Raw genomic sequence first — 25112 nt, forward strand, 5'->3', positions numbered from 1 at the left:
GGTCAGAGGAGTCTGACAGTATAAAAGGGATGTGGAAGGAAATGGCTGTGAATATCCAAACGCTGGGCAGGAGGACAAATTTTAAAGGGAAGTTAGCCACCAAAAGTCACATGACCAAGTTGCTCCAGTTTTTTTTTCTCCCCCAAGGTATCCACTGAAAGTCACGTGATGTCAGTTCACTTATGTTCAATTGGTTGAATTATGATAAAGGTGACAATAATGACATTGTTGAAGGTGGATAATGAAAATGATGATGATAGGAATGATAATGATAGTACTGTGTTTATCATAAGTATCATTGATATCCCCATTTTTGAAAGTAATGGAAGTGACATCTGCAATAGTTTTATTGATAGTTTTATTTGATAACATGTATGACGGCAAGGCTGAAGAGGATTAATTGATTATTTGAGCAGCCTTGCAGTTGTCATTAAGATCAATTATCATTTGTTGACAGGTTCTCTCTATGACTTCATTTTCATCTATGGAGTTTTGTATCAACGAGATGGATTTCTCTAGGACGATACTATACTGTAAAATGAGGAATGATCGCATGCATTTTAATTTCACGAATTTCGTGCGAGCCAAGATTCGTGAAATTAAAATGCACGAGAAAGTTCTTGTCTACACTATACGCATTGAATGTTAGAGGCAACTCGCGAAAGTTTCATGCTGCAAAAAAGGCCGTCGGCTCCAATTTGCGAAAATTTCATGCCACGAAAATATTGTGTTTTACAGTACTCTGTTTGATCAGCTTATTTGACTTTTTGGTTATTCTTCACACTCTGATGTCTTGTCACATCAAAAGCCCATTACCACAATGCGCTGCAAGTCAGAAAGGCTGTAAATTATTTACTATCAGATGAAGCTAACTGACTGGAACAGATGCAGTAAGATCATAAGATGAGAGCACAGCTTAATCAGGGCTAGATCAAGTATGTCTTGCAATGACTGACAAGAGCATATCACGTAGCCTTGTCGATTCTTTTCATGATTGTACATGCTGCTCATCATGTATGAGCTGTATCCTATGCCCCGCTGATTTTTCCCCCACTTGGCTGAAAATGTCATTTGAAAGGACGTTGATCCAGTTTTGTGGTCGAGACTCTTGATCTCAAATGCTGTTACACGTTTCTGCCATTTGAATATGCTTTAAAAATGTCACAGTGAAGCCGTACATGATGTAGAACCCTGTACATTGCTCTACAGAGGTCAAGTTGCTTTGTCAGGAGGTGTGCCCCTTTTCTCTGGGGTTTCTTTACTTTACCCCTTTCACGCTTGACAAATTTCGCCCAATATCTCCTGGGTACACCCAAGAGATCTCTGAATTACGAAAGGTCTCAGGGATGAAATCCTGGGTAAATTGCAGGGTGACTTTTGTGAAATTTTATGCTTTTGAACTGTCCCTGGCAAACTTTGGAGTGTCCCTGGGATATCCAGGGTGATGCTGTGAGTGTGAAAGGCATCATAGATAAACTAAAATCTCCTGGGTGAAAAGCAAATATCAGCATACCAACTATGTCTTACGGACCATTTCACACATGTGCCATAATGTGTACTTCAACTGCAGAAAAGCTGACAAGAGATATTCAACCCGGAGCTCATTCTCTAGTTTGAAAGAAATTTTTTCGTGGGTGTTCCGTGTCTGATTTCCTGTTGAATCTCCTGGGGGATCCCCTGAGTGACCAGTATGAAAGGGGTACTAGTATTTTATCCTTTATCTTGGCACTATCCTCAAGTTGTCCCTGCCCACCACAGCCCCTTGCCTCTGCCCCCCCCCCCCCCCCCCCCCATCTCTTGCATTTTCATTTCTTACCATTTGTATAACCTGGGCATGCTTTTCAGTTGATAGCATAGACTCCATCAGGCACTGTATGATGAATATTCATGAAAAGTACACTGCACAAGAGCTTTTTTACCAGTGGCATTTGGACTGTCTGCAGTGTTAAAAGTTTGTCAACATCGCTGCCCTGTGGTTGTATTTGTTGTGAATGTACATGGTGGTGCATGTGCTCAGCAACACTTTGCTATCTGCTACTCTGAGTTGTAGTATCACTGTAGATGTGTGAGCAGTAGAAGCCTTTCCATTGATGATAATGAGTTGAAATTATTGATCATGATAGTGCTGTCAATCCCAGGTGTTAGTCCAGGACTGTTTAATACCTTCTTTTTCTCAGCATCTTGCAAGACCCTGCCTTTCTGACATGGCAAGTGTCGCCAAAAAAAAAGAAGAAAAAAAAATAGCAACATTAGCTTGACCAGCTTGTGCCAAATGATTAATTTTGTGAAATATCTAAAACATAGATTTCTCAAATTTTGTGAATTGTGTTAATAATGTAATGGCATTGTTTCAATCATCATACAAACAGTGCAGAATGGTAATAAAATGATTGGTTGGAAAGTATTGTAATATTAATACTGTGATACCAATTGCTGTTATTGTTCTTTTTTGGTAAACAGACAAGTCCACTTTTGGGGATGTTTCACAGTATGGATAAATTATTACACACCAGATCTTTTCATTTCATCATATGTATTTTTGAAGAAGAGTGAGAGCAAGATAGAGAGACAGAGAGAGAGAGAGATAGTGGGAGAGAGGGAGAGAGAAAAAGAGAGAGGAGCAAGGCTATATTTAAAAAGAAAGAGAATACAACAACAAAAATTATCATCTTTGAACCCGCATTGCTGTGATGACAGTCGGCTATCGCGGAGGGAGGGGGTGCTGCCGGACGATTTAAGACTGCCGCGTGTTTGTCTGTATCATTATCTGCTCAAAACAGTTGACAAAGATACATTCGGCAGTTAAATTGCATCTGTCAACGGGCCGCGGCCTGTCGGGCGAAGCACGCGGGGGAGAGGCCCCCCCCCCCCCCCCCCCTTCGGCCTCTTCTTCCCCCTAAACACATCCCCGCAGATCCCCAGGAACTGGCTTGGTCCAGCAGGATCCTCCCTCACCTAAACCTCTCATTAAAGTCTGCAGTCGTCTGTGTGGTGTGTGTGTAGTACGTAGACTGATGAATACAAATTTTGATGCTTGGAAGACATCACTTCAATGTTACAACCTGAGGTGTATTGAATTGAAGAATTATGTGAAAGGGACATGAGGCCGGTTATGGAATGATTACTGAATGATAACCAGTGTTGGTGATGTGCTCATTGCATTTGTGTGGTTTAATTTTTTCTTTATGTTTGTTGTTTGCCATGTAATTCTGCCGATTATGGTCTAGGATGTAAAATCTGAGATTCAAGTAATCGAAATTTTTACAAACCCGTCTGCTATTTATTTGTTTTTACAGTAAAGTGATCATTTGCGTGTATTCACAATCACAAGAAGTGTTACAACAACAATATGCTAGGTGTAGTACACGTTTGCTTAGCTTTTGTAAAGCACAAGGTCAGTTCATTGATACATACTAATTTGACAGCTTACACAGCAGATGTTACGTGAAATGTGAAGAATGACAACAGACGGGTTAATTTGCAAAAAACAACAAAGTAATGACTTTGTGGAAGTGGTAGATCTGTAGCAAAAGAAATCAAAGTACACCCACAAAACCTTGTCCCCTTTACCTATATTCCTGTCCCTCATTAGTGTTTTTTGCTGGTTGTTTTCAGCTGTGTGTACTTTTTGGTAGGTCTCTCGGTCAAGAATTGATCATTATTTCAGAATCAGAAGGGCATAACTACAGAGCAAATTTAGTGGTGACACTCAGTCCCTTTGTTGTCACCTGATACACTACAGAGCCAATTGAAAGCATTTTAGTACGAACCTTACATCAGCTTTAATGTACAACATGAGCCCATCAACGAAATATTCGAAGCACCACATTTGGTGTAGCATTTGCGTGAAAAGTACAAAGAAAAGTTACCGTGCCATGTCCCTGTGAACTGGAATTAGTAGCCTAATTAACCAGATTATGTGGAGGGGTGCAGTGCCAAATTTCCGACACAAAAAGTACCCTGGCAGAGTTTGACCACAAGAGGCAAATAATGCCAGTTGGATATTCTGTTGCCACAATGATACTGCAACTGACAGATTCACAACATATAAAGTTCAACATCTATGGAGTCATCTGTATACTAGGTTATTTTGAAGATAATTGCTTTTATCATTTTTATCAGAGTATTACCAAAAGTGCCTGGTCATACTACCAAGATTTTTGTCATCACGGACAAGCAACTTATTCTGCCTGTGTACACTCACTGAAGCCTACAGTATACAAAAACTGTACTAAAATGTGTGCTCAAATTCTGGACTTTTTCCCTTCTTTTGTAGTGTATGCTTCTATTCCTAGTGTTTATTCCCTATTGTCCATTACAACAGAATATGCTAATTTATGTGAAGCATGAATCTGTACAGCTCTTAAAGTTATTTGCCCATTTGGTCAAGGTACTGTCTTATAACAGAAACAAACTACAGATCTACATTGGATGTACAATGTAGGTATGGTTTCCTTTATCTAGCTGTCTACCAACAATTGCATTGTGCATGAAAATTTGTGTACAAATGGTTTTAGGCATTTTATTTTCATATTTTCCATGAGATGGAAAATGCATTACCCTTTCCTGTTACATATTGAATAAAAGCCAGCTATGAATACTATTAAAGCAAAAAATTCTTACATGATGTTATCAAGTTTGTATGTCAGTACCTTTTGATATTTTTATGCTTAATGAAAACAGAGATCAATTCAGAATTGTGGATTTTGAAAATTATGAAATTACTATCAAAAGTAGCTATTTAGCTTTATTGCTGGCAATAGATAATCACAGACTTTGTATACAGTAGTGGAAAATACTATAATCACTATATGGTACTATCTATTTTTGCTTCCACTATGCCTCGTATGTGCTGTTCTAACTGTAATCATTATTACTGGAGCATTATAGTTGTAATTTTAACATTTTTTCTAGATATATTTTTTAAAACTGAAATTATAGCCATATTGATTTATGTCATGTACATTGTAGTACTAGTAAGTGGACGGTTGTGTCCCATTGATAGAATCTCAATCATATCATTGTGAAAGGGGACACAATAGGTAATTCTACATGTACACGTACTTCCCGAATTGCTTATCGGAAGGGCACCTTGGCAGACTTTGACATCAAAGTTAACATTTGTGTTTTTGCCCTGTCAGGTGGTATTCTTGGTGACACGAATAGGAAAGAGAGTGTGTGTTCCATCGTGGCAGCCATGGCAAAATTCCCATCATGCCACCGTGCAGGCCTTTTGTGTGCTGCGGAACACACCGCATCCTGACTTTCCTTTTTGGTTCTTTTTTTTTTTCCCCCACCGTTTACCTCCGCGAACTTCCTACTATGAGAGACATCTCAAAGGAAATAAAGGATTAAGGGCTGTCTTGCATAATATCCTCGCCCTGCGGAACTTGAGAGGGAGCTTGTTTGAACGCCCCCAAGCACAGGCCCAGGCTCCTCCACCCCCTTTATACGAGGAGAAGTGGAATTTGAGCATCCGATACAGCCTCCATGAAAAACACCTCATTTGTGGTGCAGGGATTTATGTGATTCCACATCCCAGTGTCTCACCGATTTGCAGTGACAGTACAGCAAGAAGTCTTGTTCCTTACTTTTTGATTATATGTATATATTATATGTCTTATATATGACACATATATCTCGTCTAATTCCATGTAAAATTAAATCAAATATCCACGGCAAAGTACAAGCAAGTAGTTTTAAGTCAGTTCAACTGACATTGTTATTCAGTTTCAAGAATGGAAATTGCTCCCTGCACCAAACATATCAGAATCATGTCGTAAAGAACTGGAATGCTACATTGTTTATTTGATATGTTTTCAAAAAACAAAAACAAAACATATCCAAAGTTTTTCTCTTGGTGAATAATTCATCTGAGACAATCTCCCTTTTAATTACTGATATGAGGCAAGGAATGAATAATTATGTGCAGTATATTCTTCATTCAAAATTTAACCACCTCATTTTTTCATATCTTGCATGTGTGTGGTCTGTGAACAACAACTCACAGTTACAAGCACATATTACCACATAAAATCTTCGCAAGAAGAGAGAGCCCCTGTATGATTATGCACTATTTTTACCCAAATCGTGACCTAGGATCGAACTCTCACGAAATGCACCCGGAAGACGGAGGGCCACAGTCATAATACCTGTACGTCAAGACCTCAGTTCATTCTTGTGTAGTCCTTCGGATTTAAAGTCTAAGTGCATGGCTGTATTGTAACATCCCCCCTCAATGTAACCATGACCCACATTCGTTGGCCCAGGCAGGCCGGTCCTGACTGTGGTACAGTAGTGGCAGGATGTTTGGTTGAGCGAAAGAGAGGAGGTAAGATAACAGGTATCGCCTTGGGAACACTGCTCCGAAAGGATAACCTCCTTAGACTTCTCCTTTGCAGTCATTTTTGTTTTTGATACCGTCGCCAGTCTCTCTCTCCCCCCCTCCCCCCCCCCCCCCCCCCCCCACCCTCTCTCCCATGAGCCCGCTTTCATTCTCTTTGAAGTATCCATTATATGGTGATCAGAACTTGGAAAATAAATTTTTGTTCTGGTGGGACCATTTAATACTATTCCCACCTGTAAAATGAATACAACCCACAAGAGTGAATTCTGTCAAATTGTTGTATTTCTGTAGAACTATATTTTTACCTTGCCCCCCCCCCCCCCCCCACGTGAAAGGGCTTTTGGTCCTACAGAATTTGTAAACTTTAAAGACTACCGTAAAACGTGATATATTCGCTGCATGAAATTTTCGCGAATTGCTACTGGCATTCAATGCATTTAGTGTAGACAAGAACATTTGCGTGCATTTTAATTTCGCGAATCTTGGCGTTCGCGAAATCAGAATGCACGCGAACATTCCTCGTTTTACAGTATTTATATTTTACTTAGATTGATTTCTACAGTTTTGACAGCATCTACTATTGGTTTCACTTATGTGTCTTCAATTGCTTTCATTATGTTTAGAGGAGACCAAGTAGTAACATTCTTCATTTAGTTCAAGGAAGCTATAGAATTTCATGTGCAGAATTATTTTTTTTTATGCCTGGACTGACATTGATAGTCTAGTGATGTTTAAAGTAGCAGACAGGACTCAAACCCAAGATCGCCTGTTTCAGAGTCCTGAATCCACTATTATATGGTGAATTTATTTCATACCTCACAATTTAAGATTCATAGAGCTTCCACAAATCTTTCTCCTTTCACCAGGTTTCCGATTACATGCACATTTTCTGCGATAGTGCCAGGAGCAATTTCGCTCGCCATCTGGCTTGAAAAAAATTTCCTGGAGCAAAGGTGGAAGTGCTTTATTCATCATTTTTATGGAAATGCTACTTTTCGGCAGAGGAAATGGTCTCTTGAAAGAGTGAGTCATAAATCTGACACTTGACCGTAGGGGAAAAAAATCCCCCCTTTTTTAGGGCAAAAGAAGAGAGGAAAGATAGTAATTCCACTTAAAATGCTGAAAGGCAGAATAGAAAACACATGACACTACCATGTGCTGTGTAATGGGGTAAAGTGGTCTATAAACCTGGTCCACCACAGTCAGGGTAGTATTGCATCTTTTTTCTCTCTCTCATAGAGTGTAGTCATAAGAATCCTTTAGAAAAGCGCACATCCCGGTGTGCAGGAATGATTATGAAAACCCTCATTAGATAGGTAAGTTAATTGCATCATTTTAATTTGCCTTGAGTATCGGTGTTACAGATGAATAGGTGGTAAGACACACCATAGCATAATTAATCACATGGTAGATATAGATTGATGGGTATGGTGCGAGATGAAAAACAAGAGCAGGAGAAAGAAAGATATGGAGATGGAGAGATACAAAAAAGTGAACCTGATGAGTGCAGCAATGCTTAGTTTATGTTATAGTAGAGAGAGAGAAAGAGAGAGAGAGGGGGGGGGGGGAGTGAGAGAAAGAGAGAGAGCGATTACACAAAATAACAAAGGAACACAGCCAAAGTAACATAGCAACATGTAAAAGAAATTATGTAAAAACAATTTTGTTTAAGAAAGGTATACCTTTTGTATAAGATTTAAATTTGTTAATAAATTGGTCTATTGTAACTGATATCTGTGTTCATTCATATACATTTACAAAACAATTGTTTTTCTTTTCAAACTTCACGAAAGTAAATTATATTGAAGGCTTTACAAGAAGAACATTGGATGGAATGGAAAGATTTGACCATTGATAGTGGCCGCTCACCCTCAATCTACGATACCTTTGGAAAATTGTATTTCCCCTGTTCAATCCCCTCCAATCCCGCCAAACGAAGAAGGGTTGATGGATGAAGATATATTCACATTTTGGCATCAACTAAAATACATCAATGCTTGAAGCAGAAGATGCCCACAGGCAGAGAGATTCTGCATCAAAGGATAAACCTTTTTTCTTTCAGTTTCTTTGGATGATTTTTTTTAATTCCAGAAATAGGACACAAGAAATGAGTTATGATTTGGCTTTTCTTCAAACTAAATAAATAAATAAAAAGACAGAAAGAGAGATGATGCTCATGATATCAAGCTCAATCATTTGAATCTTGGCAAACATATGAACTGGTATCTCATAACAACATCAGGTTAGATGATCTGAAAGCAAATATCATCCAAGTCTGTTGTCGCATAACTGAATGAAAAGTTTCAATTCGTGATCTTGTTTTCATATGTTTTCGTCCCCTGAGAGGCTGTTTGATGTAGAAGAAATTTGATGCTCTGTTCATACTGACTGCAAATTGCAAAATGACTTGAAGAAAATTTGATTCATCTTCTCTCCTGTGGTAAGGATTTCCATGTTTGTTTATTTTTTTAGATGGGGGGGGGGGGTGAAGGGATTTTGGTTGGATATGTCTTGAGCCCAATGTTTTCATTCATTTTATCAAGCATTGACAGAACTTCAGTAAGCAATTTGATTTTATATTTTTGTAAACTCCACAAGTTGGATCGGGAAAGTTGAGAACATGTCTTATTAGCACATTATATTCATCCTTGGTATTGGCAGAAATCATGGGATGAGAGTTATTCAAATTTTGTATTTGTAACTGAATTATACCCCATGAATGATGTTATATGTTGTGTCCAGCAGAGATTAAAACAACAGCAGCAGCAGCAGCAACAAAACATCTACTCTTCTCTCCACAATTCCTGGGGTGAATATCATACCCCTCTTGCTTCTCAAGAGCTCAAGAGATGGCATTTCTCTTTCTAGTGGCAATCTGTGTACATTTAACCTGTAGCAGAAATTACATGTAACAAAATGTATATGACCTTAATTTGCAGAGCTACCGATTAGTTTTAATATGGTATTTATCAAGTAGATGAATATCTCTACCTTTCATATGATCTCTCTGGTAGTTGTAAAATTATTTCCATGAAAATTAGATTTTTAATTTTTTTTATATAAAATGCTTAAAAATATCTGTCCTGTAGAGATATATATAAGTTAAAAACATTCTGTCTTTGGTATCAGAGCTTAAAGTGTATCCAATCATGGAAATGGGAATGCACAGCTATTTACCCAAATATAGATTATAATTACTCTTCACTGGAGAGTTAGAGAGAGATAGATAAATTGATAGATAGAGAGATAGATAAATTCATACAGAATGAGAGGGAGGAGAGGATAATGACAGAAAAGTGAAAGCCAAATTGATAGCGCCATATTGTTTCTTTCATTATGCGGCGCGTACATTGTTTGACAGCGAGTGTGTTGTCGCCATGGCAATGATGACACACGTTCAATTCGGTCGTAGTCCCTCCCGTCTGCCAGAATGCTGCACTGCGATAAGAAACGCGGAATGCAGGTCAGCCATTGTCAGCGATCGTCGTCGTCATCGTCTCTTCGTTTATCCTCCCCCTGTGAGGTGTGCAGGGGTGCCTCCATCTCCCTAGGGTGTACGCTCCGTGAATGCTGTGCATGAATGCAAAGCGACCGTGGAATACTATGGGCTCCCTGCCAGTAATGAAGAGTTCTGAAATGTGTGTCCTTAATGGAGGTGGGGAGGCGTTCACACTGTAATGGAGATCTCCTGTGTGTCAAATTTTATTTGCTATGCGCACATTGTTCAAATATCCCTCATATCCTACCCCCTCCATAAACCAAAACCAAACCGAGCAAAACAGAACAAAACCAGACCAAACAAAATGACAGATAAAAGGGGATCACAGACAGCATTGTTTAATAGCCACCATATAAATTCATAAAGAGCTACAATGTAGCAGGTGCTGGAAAGAAGAGCAGTCTGGCACATGGCAGAAATTGCTCCCTAGACACAGCAGATGATGCACCAAGATTCGCCAAATATAACAGATGCAATGAAATCGTAAAGCATTCCTAGCAATGTACATCTGCTTTGCCAGATAAATTGTAGTTTGCTTGTAATCATTGTTGAAGTATATCTGTCTGGAGTTGAATATATGCAATATATAGCAATAAAACAAAAATGCTGCTTCTTTAGAGATTGACTTAATTGTCCTTGGTATACAACACAGGTATTCATATATTTACATGTAGCTCTAAAGCAGTACAATTGGTGCAACATATGGACAAGATTCAAGAGAGATACAACCAAAAAGAAACACGATTACTCAAAGAATATGACACCAAATATTTCAATCTCGAACTCATAACCTGAGTACGATTCAGGGAATGTCCCTAGGTAGGTCAGAATGCCACGATTCCATTTCTGTGTGCAGGTAGTGACTCATCAGCAGGATTGAATAATGCGGCTGGTGATAGTAAGGCGGCAGTAATATGGAGGGAGTGTGCGCAATTGGTAGAAGAGCAGCATGCAGACAGCATACCACATGCAAAGTATGCCAGGTGAATCGTGGAGTATTGCTCTGGCATTGTTAAAGCATGGAGTTCGATACCTGCCAGCAGTATACCTTGCCATGTGTATGTGATATTTTTTGGAAAAGGTATCAATTGACTAATCAGTAGATTCATTGCTTACAACTGTAGTTGATCAATCGTTCTGGCAAGTCACCTGTGTGATATTCAGTGTATTCATCTTGTGTGATGTAACCATAAGGCAGTGTATTACTGTCACTTCCTCGCCACAAGATGTCATATGGACGATGAAAATGAGACTTTGGATCGAGAGTAATCTGAAGAAAATAGTGATTTTATTTTGTTATCAAGTAGGTCCTACTTGTACTGTTTATTGCTCTGAAAAAATTGTGTCACTAGGCCTATGTAGTTTGACAGCTGGCGGATAGTGAAATACATTTTTAGTCCTGTTGCTGCTGCCATCATAAAAACAACTTAAATTATTGTTTATGATAAAGGCAATATATTTGTAGATAGTTAAGAAGCTAGATCTGGATGAGAAAGGCAGAAGAACTGAGGGAGAAGAGTAGGGGAGGAAGCAAGCTGAAGGTGATTTTGAAATGTTTTTTTGCGTTCATTCGTTCGTCGCGCACTCAGCTTTGATTTACAGTGGTTTGTGCGCGTGATAAAATTTTGTTCCATCAGGGGATCAATGCAGTGCTCCAGCTAATCTAGGAGTAGAATTACAGCCGGGCAAGTTACTCTTCCCGCGGGGAGGAGTCTTGTCTGGTACAAATAGCCTGAGTGCCTCCACCCTCCCCACAGAGCAGTTTCACTCAGCTCAGCTGTTGAAATGGGAGGTCAACGAACTTGCTCTCCTCCAATTATTCGCGGCATGTATAATGACGCATTCTTGGCATTGCCTGTATCAAGCTATATGACTCCTTTCCTCTATGCCCCCTCCCCCCCGCCCTTCCTATTGTAATTTCTGTTTGTGCATTTGAGAACAATGGCTTGTATACAATAACCTCATAATTTTAGCAGATGTTTGGATGGAGAGTGTATTTTTCTTTTTAAGGGATAACATCCCCAAGTGTATTGTATGTTGTTTGATGAGAGAAGAAATATATCCATGGAAATAATATCGGTTATACTTGTTGGCCCTGAATCCATTTTATTCTTAGGGAGTGACTTTGAGAAATTGCTTCTGCTAATTTCACTAGATAGACAGTTATACCCAGATATGTATATTAAAAATCAAACTGAAAAATATGTTGTTGCTATTGCTGTTTTGTGATTGCATGCTATACCTTCCACAAAAAGAAAAAAAAGAAGAAGATATTTGTACAGGTTTGATATCTATAGGTTTATTTTTCGACACTGTATCTTGACATCAAGGCTGCAAGATTCAATAATGAATAACTTTCTTGATATAGTATATCAAAGCATATGTGCAAAAATATTGATTATGCTTATCCTTAGAATGCAATAAATACATAATAATTTATATTTTTCCTGGGTAAATAAGCTTGGAAGGATGGAAAATACTGTGCTTTGCATACACGTACAGTATACATGCATTTGCAATGCAGTCAGAAGATACAGTACTGTAAGAAGTGACCATAAGATTTGCAGTGATGCAGCAATTTGACCTCTGCCATATATGGAGTCCTATAAAGGGTGATGAGGTTTAAAATTGATGACCAGTGAACTTGCCTAGGAAGAAATTTCACTGACTCACAATGTGGAACCACACATCAGTGATCTTGTGGTGGTCAGTATAGTTCTTCATGCTATCTTTATTAGATGTGTAAATAGTAGAGTGGGAGGAACAGAGAGGAAAGACCCAAGGCCATGCGATACCATGGGTTTCTGGTGAATGTGAGTTTGTCCATCAAGTGGTTGGTAACTAAATCACAGTTTCCATCAATCATGCCATTAATTCATGACCTTTCGTGATGAATTTGATACTAGCCCAGATTTCAATAGTCTTGTGCTTTTGTATTATACTCTCAATGTCTACACAGAGACAGATTCCTTTTCTGAGATGTAATGAAAAGGAATGTTTCCATAGTAATCTGTATGACTATAGAAAGGTGAAATTACAGGTGTCGCTGATATTTCTCTATTCTTTGATCAGAAACATGCATTTTCTGGTAATGACATAATTATAAATGCAATAATTGTGAGGTGCAAAAGCATTTTTTTTTTTTTTTGTAATGTATGTGGGAAATTATTTGTGACATGTATTTTAAAAGCACGTAATGTTTTTGTAGAATATATGCGAGGTTTTAATTCTTTTTATTGTTATTTTTTTTAGTGCATGAGAATGACACACACATTAATGCACAATCTTTCATGTGATACTTTGGAGGTGTGTGGCACACTCCAGTGTACATTCATTAAGCAGCACAACTGTGATGCAAGTGAATTGTCTGTCATATTAGACCAGCAGCATGGCACACAAAACTGTCATTTGCGCTTGACCATGGTACAACGTAGTGATGCTCCCCGATGTTTATTTATGTCTGTGGTGTCCTGGAATTCACGAGGTTCCGTGGGTAGAAAATGAAACGGCTTCGACACGACACGACAGACAGCAGGTTGGCTGAACGCCTTCCCCCGGGGGTTTTATTCATAGGGAGAAGCCAGCCTCGATCTTTTCTGCGCACAGTGCCGAGTGTGCGTGTTTGCAGCCCACATGCAGTACTCAATGTTTCCGAGAAAATGTGCAAGGGATGCCCGTGTGGATAGGAAAGCCAATATGCACACAGGCCTTCAGTGCTGGCGGTCTAGCTCTCCTTATGCTTGCATGAACAAGATAAGACAGTCACCCATACCTCTGTGAATCATTAGAATGTGCTCATTGAATGACATGCATGGATTCAGAGAGAGAAGGGAGGAAGGAGGGATATATACATTGAGACAGAAATTGAGGGAGAGGCATGGCTGATATTTCAACCTTGATATCTCTGAAGCTTATGTTTTTTAGAGCTCCAAAAGTATACTCTATTCATCAGCTTCCGTGGCAGTGTGCAGCAATATGTGCATCTAATTTTCTAAAGAATTACACTGTACTCCAGCAGCCACATAAAATGTTGTAATAATAGTAACAACTTTGACATGTATGAACTCATCAGGTTGGCCTTCTCCATAAGTATTTTGACTGTTCAGTCAGTATGCATTTTCTCTATATTTGTTCATACTAGCCACTATATATACTGTACACTATTGCAAAGCTGATTTGAACACCATGATAAAACACTGTGGTTGATAGCCACCACATCAAGGTCACTACAAGCAACATTAAGGAATTAGATTCCCATTATATTAGAAAGAGGTAGATAGATAAAATACTATGTTAGTATACCTTGTATTGATGTAAAACAGTGTAGAAATAAATGTTGGGTCTTCTTTCCTTCTCTGTATCTATCTCCTCACCCTAAATGTCCAACTGCTCCCATGCCCCACACATAAACCCAGTATGCAGAGTAGATCGTGGATTAAGCACATGCTGTTTTGATTGACAGGCTGTTAAGATTCACAGCGTGATCTACTCGATAATCAAATGAATGAGACTAAAATTTGAATTTGAGTTTGTATGCTGTATTGCCTAATGCACACATACTATGAAAACTTGCCCTAATTTTGCTTCATGGTGGAAAAATATTCAGTCCGGTGATGCGATCATCGTTTACTTTTCTTGTCATCATGAAAGTCATGCCACTTCCTGGTCTGTGTTTCCTCCTTGCACCAGTTCTGGTTAAAGGGGCAGATCCACACAAGAATATGAGAAGGTATGAGTAATAAGTGTGCATGCTGAGTTGATGCTCACCAAGCTGGTGAGAGGATCACAGACCCCCCTGAGGCACTCCTAGCCCTTCAGATCGAGGCATGGGACGCGTCAGCTGATGTCGTTGATGGATCCTATACCGACTTCTTTTCCTGGCATGGCTGGCATCCTTCACTCCATCATCTCCAGATAGAAGAGAGGGACTTGATCAACCTGCTTCCCCTCATTACCAGCCCTCATTGCAGAAATATGATAGGGGGGGGGGGGAGGGGTAGCGGCATTTAGCAGGTGTATTGAAATGTCGGGCTCCATTAAACTGATCTGGTGTTTGTGTACGTGCAAATGAAAATGTGTTTGCAGAATTCTGCAAGACTTGTATTGGCAAAAATTGAGGAGTTGTGGTGGAGGAGGAGGAGGAGGAATGGTGGAAAAGGGGGCAGCATGGATGCCCTGCGGGAAGCAGCGGTGAAAGGAAAGTGGTAGCATACAGACCAGGGACGGTAAAGTGAAGGAGACAGAAGTTAAGAGAATTGTTGTGGAGCAAGCTTGCCAGTTTATGCAGATGAGAGAGAGAGAGAAAGGGAATGATACACAATTACATGCAAATTATGTACACTTACCCACCACAGATCACACACACGACATTCACTTCATACCTTGGTACTTCATACCTTGGTACTCATACCTTGGTACTCATACATTCACGACTAAACAACACTTACCCACCTTGCACTCAAACACACATCCACACACACATTACGTATAGATACACCCTTTACCCATGATATACACAAGGCATGCACTACAATGTACACTGACCACAACAAAGGCAAACCTCTAATACCTCATGTGTCATACTGCACACACACACACACACACACACACACACACACACACACACACACACACACAGGCCACACACATAAACACAGAGAAGAGAGAGAGAGAAAGAGAAGGAGAGATTGAGTAGGAGAGACATATATTTTGAGACATACTGACAAACAGAAGCAGAGAGCTAGTGCTGCAGAGATTTATTGGAAGTCATATATTCACATCTACACCAGATTTCTCATCGTTTAATCATCCTTGTTCTTGTATGGGAAGAGCTTGGATAACTTTTAGCAGGATTACTGAATTTGCTTGAGGAAGAATGATTAAAGAGAGAATGCTGAAGAAGGTGCTTCATGAATTTGAGTCTTTTTTTAGAGTATCAGTAAATCAGAATGAATGATAATGATTTTTCCACAAATTTGAAAACTGTGTTTAACTCCTTTATTCATACAATGAATACCCTTTGGACTTCTTAAATCGTTGGCTGAGAACCAAAAGAACAAATTCGCAATTTTTGGGGGTATTGAGTTATTGCTATTATACAAATGATGCACAGGATAGAGTGCGTTAGTGTAGGCGTAGTGCACTCGAGGGTATTTACAATTGTGAAACATGCACGAGGCGAAGCCGAGTGCATGTTGCACTACATTGTAAATACCCGAGAGTGAGCTACGCCTACACTAACGCCACGAAATAATCCTGTGCATCATTTGTTTTATAAAATGGGTCGAAAATTCGAAAACTAACATCATTTTTCAGCGTTTTTCACGTACCTTTGTGGGTCAAGACGTCCGAAGATGTTCGTCCCAAACTTTTACGCACGTCGCACTCGCGGAAGTCCCGCACATACAGTATAAGTATAATGGGGGGTTGGGTTTCCGGACACCCGCATGAAAACTTACTTATTTTACATAGAATATGCACCCTTTACCTTAAAGACTTGATATAGACTCCTCATATAGGCCTACTAGACAACATACTCTGAAAACGGCGTGAGAATTAACCTGCTAAATCGTTGGATTTGCTCTTCAAAGTGACTCCATGTACGCGTCCGGTCCCATAATTTTGCGCTTGGTCTACTGTACTGTACAAAGTGTACGTATAGCTAGTACAGTATACGTACGTACGCCACATAATATATATGTTATGCACAAGGGAAGACAGGCCGGCCGGCCGGCAGCCCGAACTAGAAGTTGTTTACAGGATTGACAGCGCGTACGCAATTCATCAAAGGAGCCGCCGCGCGCACAGACGATCGGCAATCTACCATAGGATTACAGGCAGTGCAGTTGTACTGAAGTAAAGGAAGGAGGTGTGTCTCATTTCAGCGCTTCCTATTGGCTACATTCTTGAACCCATTTTATAACATGTTTTAGAGCTTGATCTCTTCTGCATCATGGTGTCAATTTTAAATTATCATTTTCAGTAAAATATTAAAAATCAAAACCACAAGGGCAATGTTTTACCATTTGGAATGATGCTTACATGAATCTACTCACTTTTAATTATGTAGACTTTTTATTTTGTGGAGATTGATTGTGTCATCTTTATGTATGCTGAAATCTTGGAATGCAATACTGCCCTTCTGGTTCTCAGCTGATGGAATATCAGTGTTATTCCTGATGATGGCATGAATAGTAAAACTTTAGTTTTTTTTTTCATTTCAAGAAATATTTGTGTATGGTCACATTCATTAACTGTTCATTCGGACATGACCTTTAAAGATCGCCCAAGGAAACAACCTTACATGTACTCTGAATTCCTCATTTCTGAGCCTGAGTTTTTAGAAGAGCATAACACTGGATAATAGGCTGAACACACTGGATAATATGCTGACTATCCTTCATAACCAAAGGGTGTAAAAAAAGAAAAAGGATTATTCCTGAATGATACTGTATGTGATGTCACTGTAACAAACATGGCATAGTTTTATAGAGTTGTGGGCATGATGTACACGGAAATGTATATGTCCCAGACTAGAATGCCCAGTTCTGGCATGCAATCAAGATCCCAATTTGTTTCCCTCTGCCTCCGATTGTAGGGCCAGACAAATATTTAAAGCACTTGTGCTTTAAATATAGAGGATCTCTGAATTATTTGCCACTGCTTTGCAAGCGCTTTGCGGCTCCTCCTGATCCAATTTGCCTGCACAGTCATCGAGCCAACATTATGACCTTTTCTCCCAATCAAATGTTCTGATTAAACGTCATGATGCAAGCGGCTGCCGATAATTCAGCACTCTTTGAACATATGAGGGCACTGTTCTCGGGCTCTCTCTCCAAATGAACTGCATGGCTGAAATTGCGAGGGACACGTGTATCCATCATGATTAAGGCCATCACACTCTTTCCAATCTTCGTTAACAGGAGAAATATTAAATGTTTGATTTTTATCTGGTTTTCCGGACTGTCTCAGCTTATTCATTTCAATGGAACTTAAGTCTCAGATGAAAGAAAGAAAGAAAAAAAAGCCAACAACATCATTGCAATGAGCTCTCGAGGAATGTCTAGAAAGGTCACAGAGTGGTCGCAAATAAGATAGCAATCTGTCGGGATCCTTGAAAACCTTAATCAGGCATCGCAGTGAAACAGGGATGCTGGTAGAAGGGGAGAGAGAAGTAAATGAAACTCATGAGGTTTGTTCTGTCTGAAGGTAAGAGTTGCTAGTTGTTTAAGGGGAATTTCACACCAGTCAAAACTTCATATGATAAGATTTTTTTTAACTTCTCAAGCACAACAGTGAAAATTTGAACAGAATTGGATGAAAAATACTAAGATGATAATTTTGTGAAGTTTTGCCTATGTTCACAAAACAGTTCTTAAACAGTCAATATGAATGGTCAAATGAGTGAGTTGATGCTGTCATTGCCTCACAACTTGTCATATAGTTTGTAAGCAAAATCTTGAAATTTCCTTTTTGTTCAAATGCATTTATTCAAATCCTAATATATCTGCCTGATCATTTTTTTTTAATTATTCAGCGATGATATAGATTTTACACTTTTATAGCAGATTTTTTTTTTCACTTTCTTTTTGTACATGACCAATGGAAAATTGTAAGATGTTGACATAATTATTCATATCAGGTATTTAAGAACTGTCATTTTCATCCAAATTTGGTCAAGTTTTCACTGTTGTGCTTATAAAATGTTACTCTTTCTTTTCAGACTAACATATATAACTTATCTGGAATTCCCCTTTAACTGGGAACAGTTGAGGCTTACACTGTAGAAGAGAAATGTTTGAGTAGCATATGCCTGCTCCCATTTTGTCTTGTCTTGGTCTAGGCTTGACCTGGGCCTGGAACCACATTCTGTTTCAGTGTCGTCTATGCCAAGGAAGAGGCATACTGTGACTTTTCTTTTGAGAGATCATTGCTCAAGACATGCACTTTATTGTTGTGAAAAAGAACATTAGCGGAGACTGTCTTTGCCAATATAATCTTGTAGTCATGTAGTCATCCTCCCCTATTTCTTTCCCAGTCTAGTTAAGCCACTGTGTCTCCACCATGAAAACCTGAGAATACAGTTTCCCCCAGTGCAATCGGAGCTCCCCAAAATCAATCATGCCTTTCTGTCGAGACTGGCTGAAATACATCCCCAATTGATTTTCCGCAAAAACAGTGTATTCCTTACAACAATCGCAAATGTGGTATTGATTTCAGATCATATAACGTTTAGCTGGGCTCACCAAATGTAAACGTAATCTACAGCTTTGATGTGGGTGATAGTTCTGTCTGTGGGATGTACAGTCTGGGTTAGACTCCTGTAGTGCACTCATAGGTTTCCAAGCCAACCAAGTCACGGTGGACTGTGAAAAAAAAAGAAAGATACACAAATACTGTGTCTTTGTTTCTTTCTGTAATTATTTAGAATCATTTCTGCCTTTGCACTAATTGGATGGTATGCTGTGGGATAAATCTTTTGGCGCAGACAAGAGAAGGTCCAGCAGCAAATCATGCTGGGAAGACCACTTACATGCTGCAGTGAGACTTGCAAGTACAGTGTATGCCAGACAACAGGCTGTATGCTATGACAGCTTCATGGCCATGACAGTAGAACAGGAAAGCATGAGAGTGCTCTATATGCTGTGCGGCAACGAGAAAATTGTAGAAATTTGCTCATGAAGGAAGAAAGTATATAAATCATTTTGCACTGTAGACCACGTTTTTTAAAAACATTTTGCATTTAGGTGAGAAATGAGTGTGAGGCACTAAAAAAGTTCATTTAAGACAGAGACAAGTTACATTACGTAATAGATTTAAGTAGTAAATTTACGTAATGGATTGTGCATTTTAGGTATTTGCAGTATTTAGAGTTTCAACAAATAAATGCACACCTTGGATGTAATATTTAGAAATGCTTTTGAAAGAAATGAGAGAGAAAAGTTTCTTCTTACAGCTCATCATTTCAATGTAGCCACATATACTGTGTCGTCATAAATCTGCGGTAGTGTGTGATTTCAGTAAAGGGGTCAGGAGCTGAGAGGAAGCTGAGAGGAATTAATTTTGGGGTGCACGATATCCACGGGGGGCCCCCTCCGCTTCCAGGAGGTGGGGGGTTTACCGACCTCGACACTCTGGAATGTGGAGAACTCGGTCCAAGATTTCGGCGCGGGGATCCGGTCTGGAGGAAGCGAGTGATGAGGGGCTGATACAGGGAGGGATCTGGGAGGGAAGTCCCCCTTGAGGATGTCGAAGATTTGGGAAGATTTGTCCAGTCGGCTTGTTTTGCGACGGAGCACGAATTGGATGAAAAACGTGCCTGAGACGTACGGCAGCATTGATTAGCATGCATATTCGTTCCTGTCCGCTGGGATGAAAACAGTGTCAATTCCTTAGCTTGAAGGTGAAAAAAAAACAACTCTAAAGTTTACCTTCTTTAAATCACCTCACACAGTAAGAAAGTGATGCAATTTAAGAGCATAATTGTATATATTCCTTCCGTCGCCCCATACATTTTTGTATGTATACGTTTATGATAGATAAACGATATGTTACTAGCCTACATGCAATGCATTACTACATACTGTGAGAGATGAACTTTTAGATGATGTTGATTTTTGGAACTCTTGTTGCCTTGTACTTCACTTTGTTTTGCTCTTTGCCTTTTTTGGCATCTGCATTTATGAATCTAATGTTTCATGATACCAGTATAATGTATTTGAAATATGATATGACATGCAATTCTATAGCTATGTGAGGCATCAAATGCTAACAAAGCTCCAAATTTTAGAGATACTGATAGATGGTAGTACTGCTCTATTTTATTGACTTTTCTTTGATATGAGTCAGTTTCAGGAAAATTCTGTCATATACTATAGTGCATCAGCATGATTTAGATTTGAAGTAAGAAGAGAATAAAACCAGAACAAAAGAAATGATTTTAAGATGAAAAATATACAGCCATGAAATACTTTATTTTGCGTAATTCTTAAATATAAGTTTTTGTTTAAGCCGTTTTGTGCATATTTGTGTGTGTGCTTTTGTGTAACTTGTCATGAAATCACAGTTAATACAGTGTCCCATGGTATCAGTCAATGTGGTACTAGGTAGATTCATAGATATGGCTGTCAAGTACTGAAGGTAAATGACTGTTGTCTTCTCAACCAAGACAACATCCCGAATGTTTCTTTAGGCGTTCCTACCCAGAACCACTCTGGGACAGTAAGAATCACCAATAGCTCTTTAGCGGTCTACCGGGGTGCTTAACTCGTTGAGGACGAGTCCCGAGTATACTTGGGCAGGTGTCTATGGGAAATGCGTGTTGTAGCAAAATCAGTCCGTCCTCAACGGGTTAGTAGTCTCAGATGACAGTACTTTTATGGGGATACCATGGAGTGGAAGGCTGGTCTGGATTGAATATATTTGAGAATCTCAATAATAAGATGTGTACAGCTTTATCACTGACCTCTATGTAAAGTTAAGTACACACACAGCCAAAGAATCTTGACTGGAGTCAACTGTTACCAATGAGCGTAAGCTTCGATGCACATACAACATGTATTTGCTGATACGAGGCTTGTTTGTTTGTTTGTTCATTTTCCATCTGAGAAGATGGCTGGATAGCCCATATTCAGCTACATTAAGCTGGTCTTCCATGGGGTCCAGTTGGATTTGACATGGGACCACTTCACTGGGTTAAACACCCTGCTCTTTGCGATGAATGAATGAAGTGGGATCTTTTACGTGCATGAGTTGTTACTCTCTCATACACGGGACCTCCATTTTATGTCCTATTCGAGGAACAGATCAGAAGTGTTTTGCCTCTTGCTAGAGGGGACGGTATGCTTACACACAACATTGCAGACTCGGGTTCGAACCCGGGCCGCGTGATCGTGAGGCAGACGCGCTACCGACTGAGCCAACTCACCGCCCGCTGATGGGTGCTATATGATGGGCGCTATATGAGTTTTTCAAATGTACCCTGGTGGACAGCGAATGAAGATTAATCAGTCGTACCACCCATGTTTCCCAACACTACACCGGTCTTTAACGTCCTGTGATGCTACTTTTCCCCGATGTGATGACCATGATGACTATTGCACATTGTTCAGCACAGTCAGCCATGGACATAAAAGTTTGTGCATGATATGTCTTTTTGAGATCAATGACCTCTACACTTCAGCTCACACTGTCAGAGCTGATCCATACTGTACATTGTATGTGCCTTGTATCTTGCGGGTATAATATTTCATGGACAGGGACTTGTAAAACAATTGTAAGATGAGTGCTTGAACTCTTAATCAACAACCATATCGATGAAAAAAAAATAAGTATTATCAATTTTAAAGAAAAGAATGAACTGTTTTCCACCCAAAATACAATATACAATGTACATCAGGTTATGGGAACAACATTTTCATGATTTGCCACTTTTATGAACGTTGGTCTACTTGCAACAATAAGTCACAAATTGTGAAATATACTGCATATACTGTATTTTCACCCTTAAAAGCTTAAGCTTCAGATATTTGTTTGATAGACATCCTTTTTTTAAATTAAATTTTGATTTAATTTCCTTCATTTTTGTGTTTGTCTTCTTTCCTGCAGTGCTGCTGCTGTGTATATCTTCCTCACAAGCAACTACGATCATAGCCTTCCGGGGGCAAACTGCCAAACTTCCCTGCCAAGCGTACCTCCACATGCACGCCAGAGTCAACCCCAGTACCGTTATTGTCTCATGGACAGAGGTGAGTAAATGTAAAGACTCGTAGCGTATTGTCAATGGCAAGCAGTCTAAAGAAGTGACAACGTTATGGCCACAACTAGGGCTGGTTTAAATAATTAAAGGTATTGTTTACCATTGGGAGCAGTGACTTAGAAAATGTTCGAGTATCACATTTGATGCATAAGTGAAGTCAGATATGTATCACAAAACATCCTACCATATAAAAATTTAGCAATAGAGCCTGAAATATAAGGAGATATCACTATATTTCTCAATAAACCATAACTGTAGACGTTAAGTCTAGAAACAATTTTATTATTATAACTGTTGTTCACATTTTGTATATCTATTACAATACTTGATATTGAATTTACTGATTAAAATGTTTACATTGGTTGTTTCTATCCCTAACTCACATTTTCTGTTTTTTTTATCCAAAAAAGTGATATCTATATGTTTTTGTCGAAAAGTGAAATAAATATTGAATTGAATTGAATTTTAGAACTAATTTGAAGCACTAAAGCTGGGTTTTTGTTTCATCTGCAAATGGTAAATAATGCCTATAATTTATTTGCTCTGGCTCATGAAGTCCAGGGTTAATTTTGTTGTAGAAATTAAACGATCTCTTCCTCATCAGATTGGTAACTTTGAATTTTACTGCCTTTTCTACACTAGAGAAAGATCAGGTGGAAGTGGTTAAATATATATTAAATCTGCATAAAATCAGAATACACATGTACTCTATTTTTGCAAATTAGATAGAGAAACATAAACATTAATCCTGTGAAATATGTTGCCATTTAAAAATCAGTTAAAGATTTGGAATTGATAAGCTCTTCGAAATTCATAAATAAAAACAAACAACCCATATAACGGTGGTGAAGAACCAGAAGGCTGCTATCGCCTTGTAAAATTTGATAGTGAAAAAAAAAGTAACAAGCCAAATAGAATTGACTGTCACATTCAAATTTTGTACAATTGTAATGTCAAAAGTCCACCAACTGGTTGCATCATGATGTACCCATTTGGGGAATTTATTCAATTCTTTTTTTCTTTGGTTAAAACCACAATAGCACTTTCTCTTTTGATTAAAATGAGGGGAATTCCCATTCAATCAAGACCTTGATGAAGTGCAGTAACCTCCACTGCCATTATTACATCATCGTCCAGCATGATAGTGAGTATGAGGAACTGAGAGCTTGTGTGAAGCTCATACATCCACAGCCAGAACACAGAATCAGCACTTCAAATCAAGGAAACAAATTGATGTTTATTAAACAAAGATATGTTGGCTTTCATGTATTGTCTATCTTTTCATTTCCAAAATGAATGATGAAATTCTTTAATCTTTAATTTAATCTTTCATTTTATCTTTCTTTTTATCAATGGAGTTGACACTAATGGTACATTTATTTTTGTTGATGGCCAAATTGTCAAACAAATTTGAGTGATTTGACATGCAGTCAAAAACAATGCAAAGTAATCCATCTTCAGATAAACTGTTTGTAGGTATTGGTTTAGAAAGCAAGAAGAAGAATGTCGCAATTCTTGAAATACATGCAGTCCATGCATGGATCTCTTGTGACTACACAGAGGCTGCCTTTGGGATATTCCCAGTCCCATGTACCCAAATTTGTGTGGTTATAGTGTGATTAGCATTATGATGAAAGAAAATGTTACATCGTTATGATTTTACTATTACTCCACATGATCCAGAACAGGACAAAATGTTACAACAGTTTTTATCTCGCAATGCTATGTCATTACCAAGGACGGGGGTGGGTGGCAGAGAAAACTGTACAGAAGGGAAGGGGAGGAAGAGAAAAGTCACTAAACTCGCCATGACCCTCTTTTTAATTTCATTTCCTGTAACACGTAAGACATGGGGCGGACATCCAGCCACTCGGATATCCATGGGACATTCCGCCTAATTGAGTCGAAGATGAACCACATTACTCTATGCTGCTTTGAAATTAAAGCCTCTCCAAGCCCCGTTTTGAGTACATGACAGTACATTTTCAAGAAAGAACAATGCCCACAAATATTGGATTATATGGCAGGTAATGCATTAAATACATTTTGTTATCTATTCAGATTTACAAGAGCAGCTATGATGGCAAGAAACTTAAAAAAAAAATGTTTTGCTGGAAATTGTATTCTTCAATGGCCACATTCGCCTAAACAGTATCACAGACCAACATTTGTCTGGGTTTGTGCTGTCTTTCTATATTTGAGTTGCATAATATGTGCAATTAAAAAAAAACAAGGAGAAGGAAGTATCAATGTCAGTCTATATTTATGTATAAGTTTCAAGTCTATCTCTCTACATTTGCACACATTTATACAAACACATCATCCCTCATACACAGGATATCTGTATTTACCACAAATGGAGAAATAACTTATAAATAAAACATTATTAGGAAATCATTGGGAAAGTAGACACATCGCTGCTACCTGTGACACAAACACATATAGGTAGCTGGCTCAGCAGCATCTTGTTGTACATATGTCCAGTGATGGCCGACAGGGTCAATGATATC

The 25112-nt window shown here is 38.9% G+C and overlaps 1 protein-coding gene across 1 annotated transcript in view; it reads left to right on the forward strand.

Annotated features, from left to right (window-relative positions):
- The window catches only part of LOC139730887 (putative receptor-type tyrosine-protein phosphatase mosPTP-1), a 269592-nt gene that overhangs the window by 74915 nt on the left and 169565 nt on the right, over positions 1–25112 (forward strand). Inside the window, exon 2 of the mRNA XM_071641763.1 lies at positions 22452–22591. Within this exon, the coding sequence (XP_071497864.1) occupies positions 22452–22591 (140 nt within the window). The remainder of the gene's footprint in view (positions 1–22451; positions 22592–25112) is intronic.

This window comes from Diadema antillarum, unplaced genomic scaffold (assembly GCF_040938485.1).
Source record: "Diadema antillarum isolate AM-2024a unplaced genomic scaffold, OU_Dant_1.0 seq00000341_RagTag, whole genome shotgun sequence".
NCBI lineage: Eukaryota > Metazoa > Echinodermata > Echinoidea > Diadematoida > Diadematidae > Diadema > Diadema antillarum.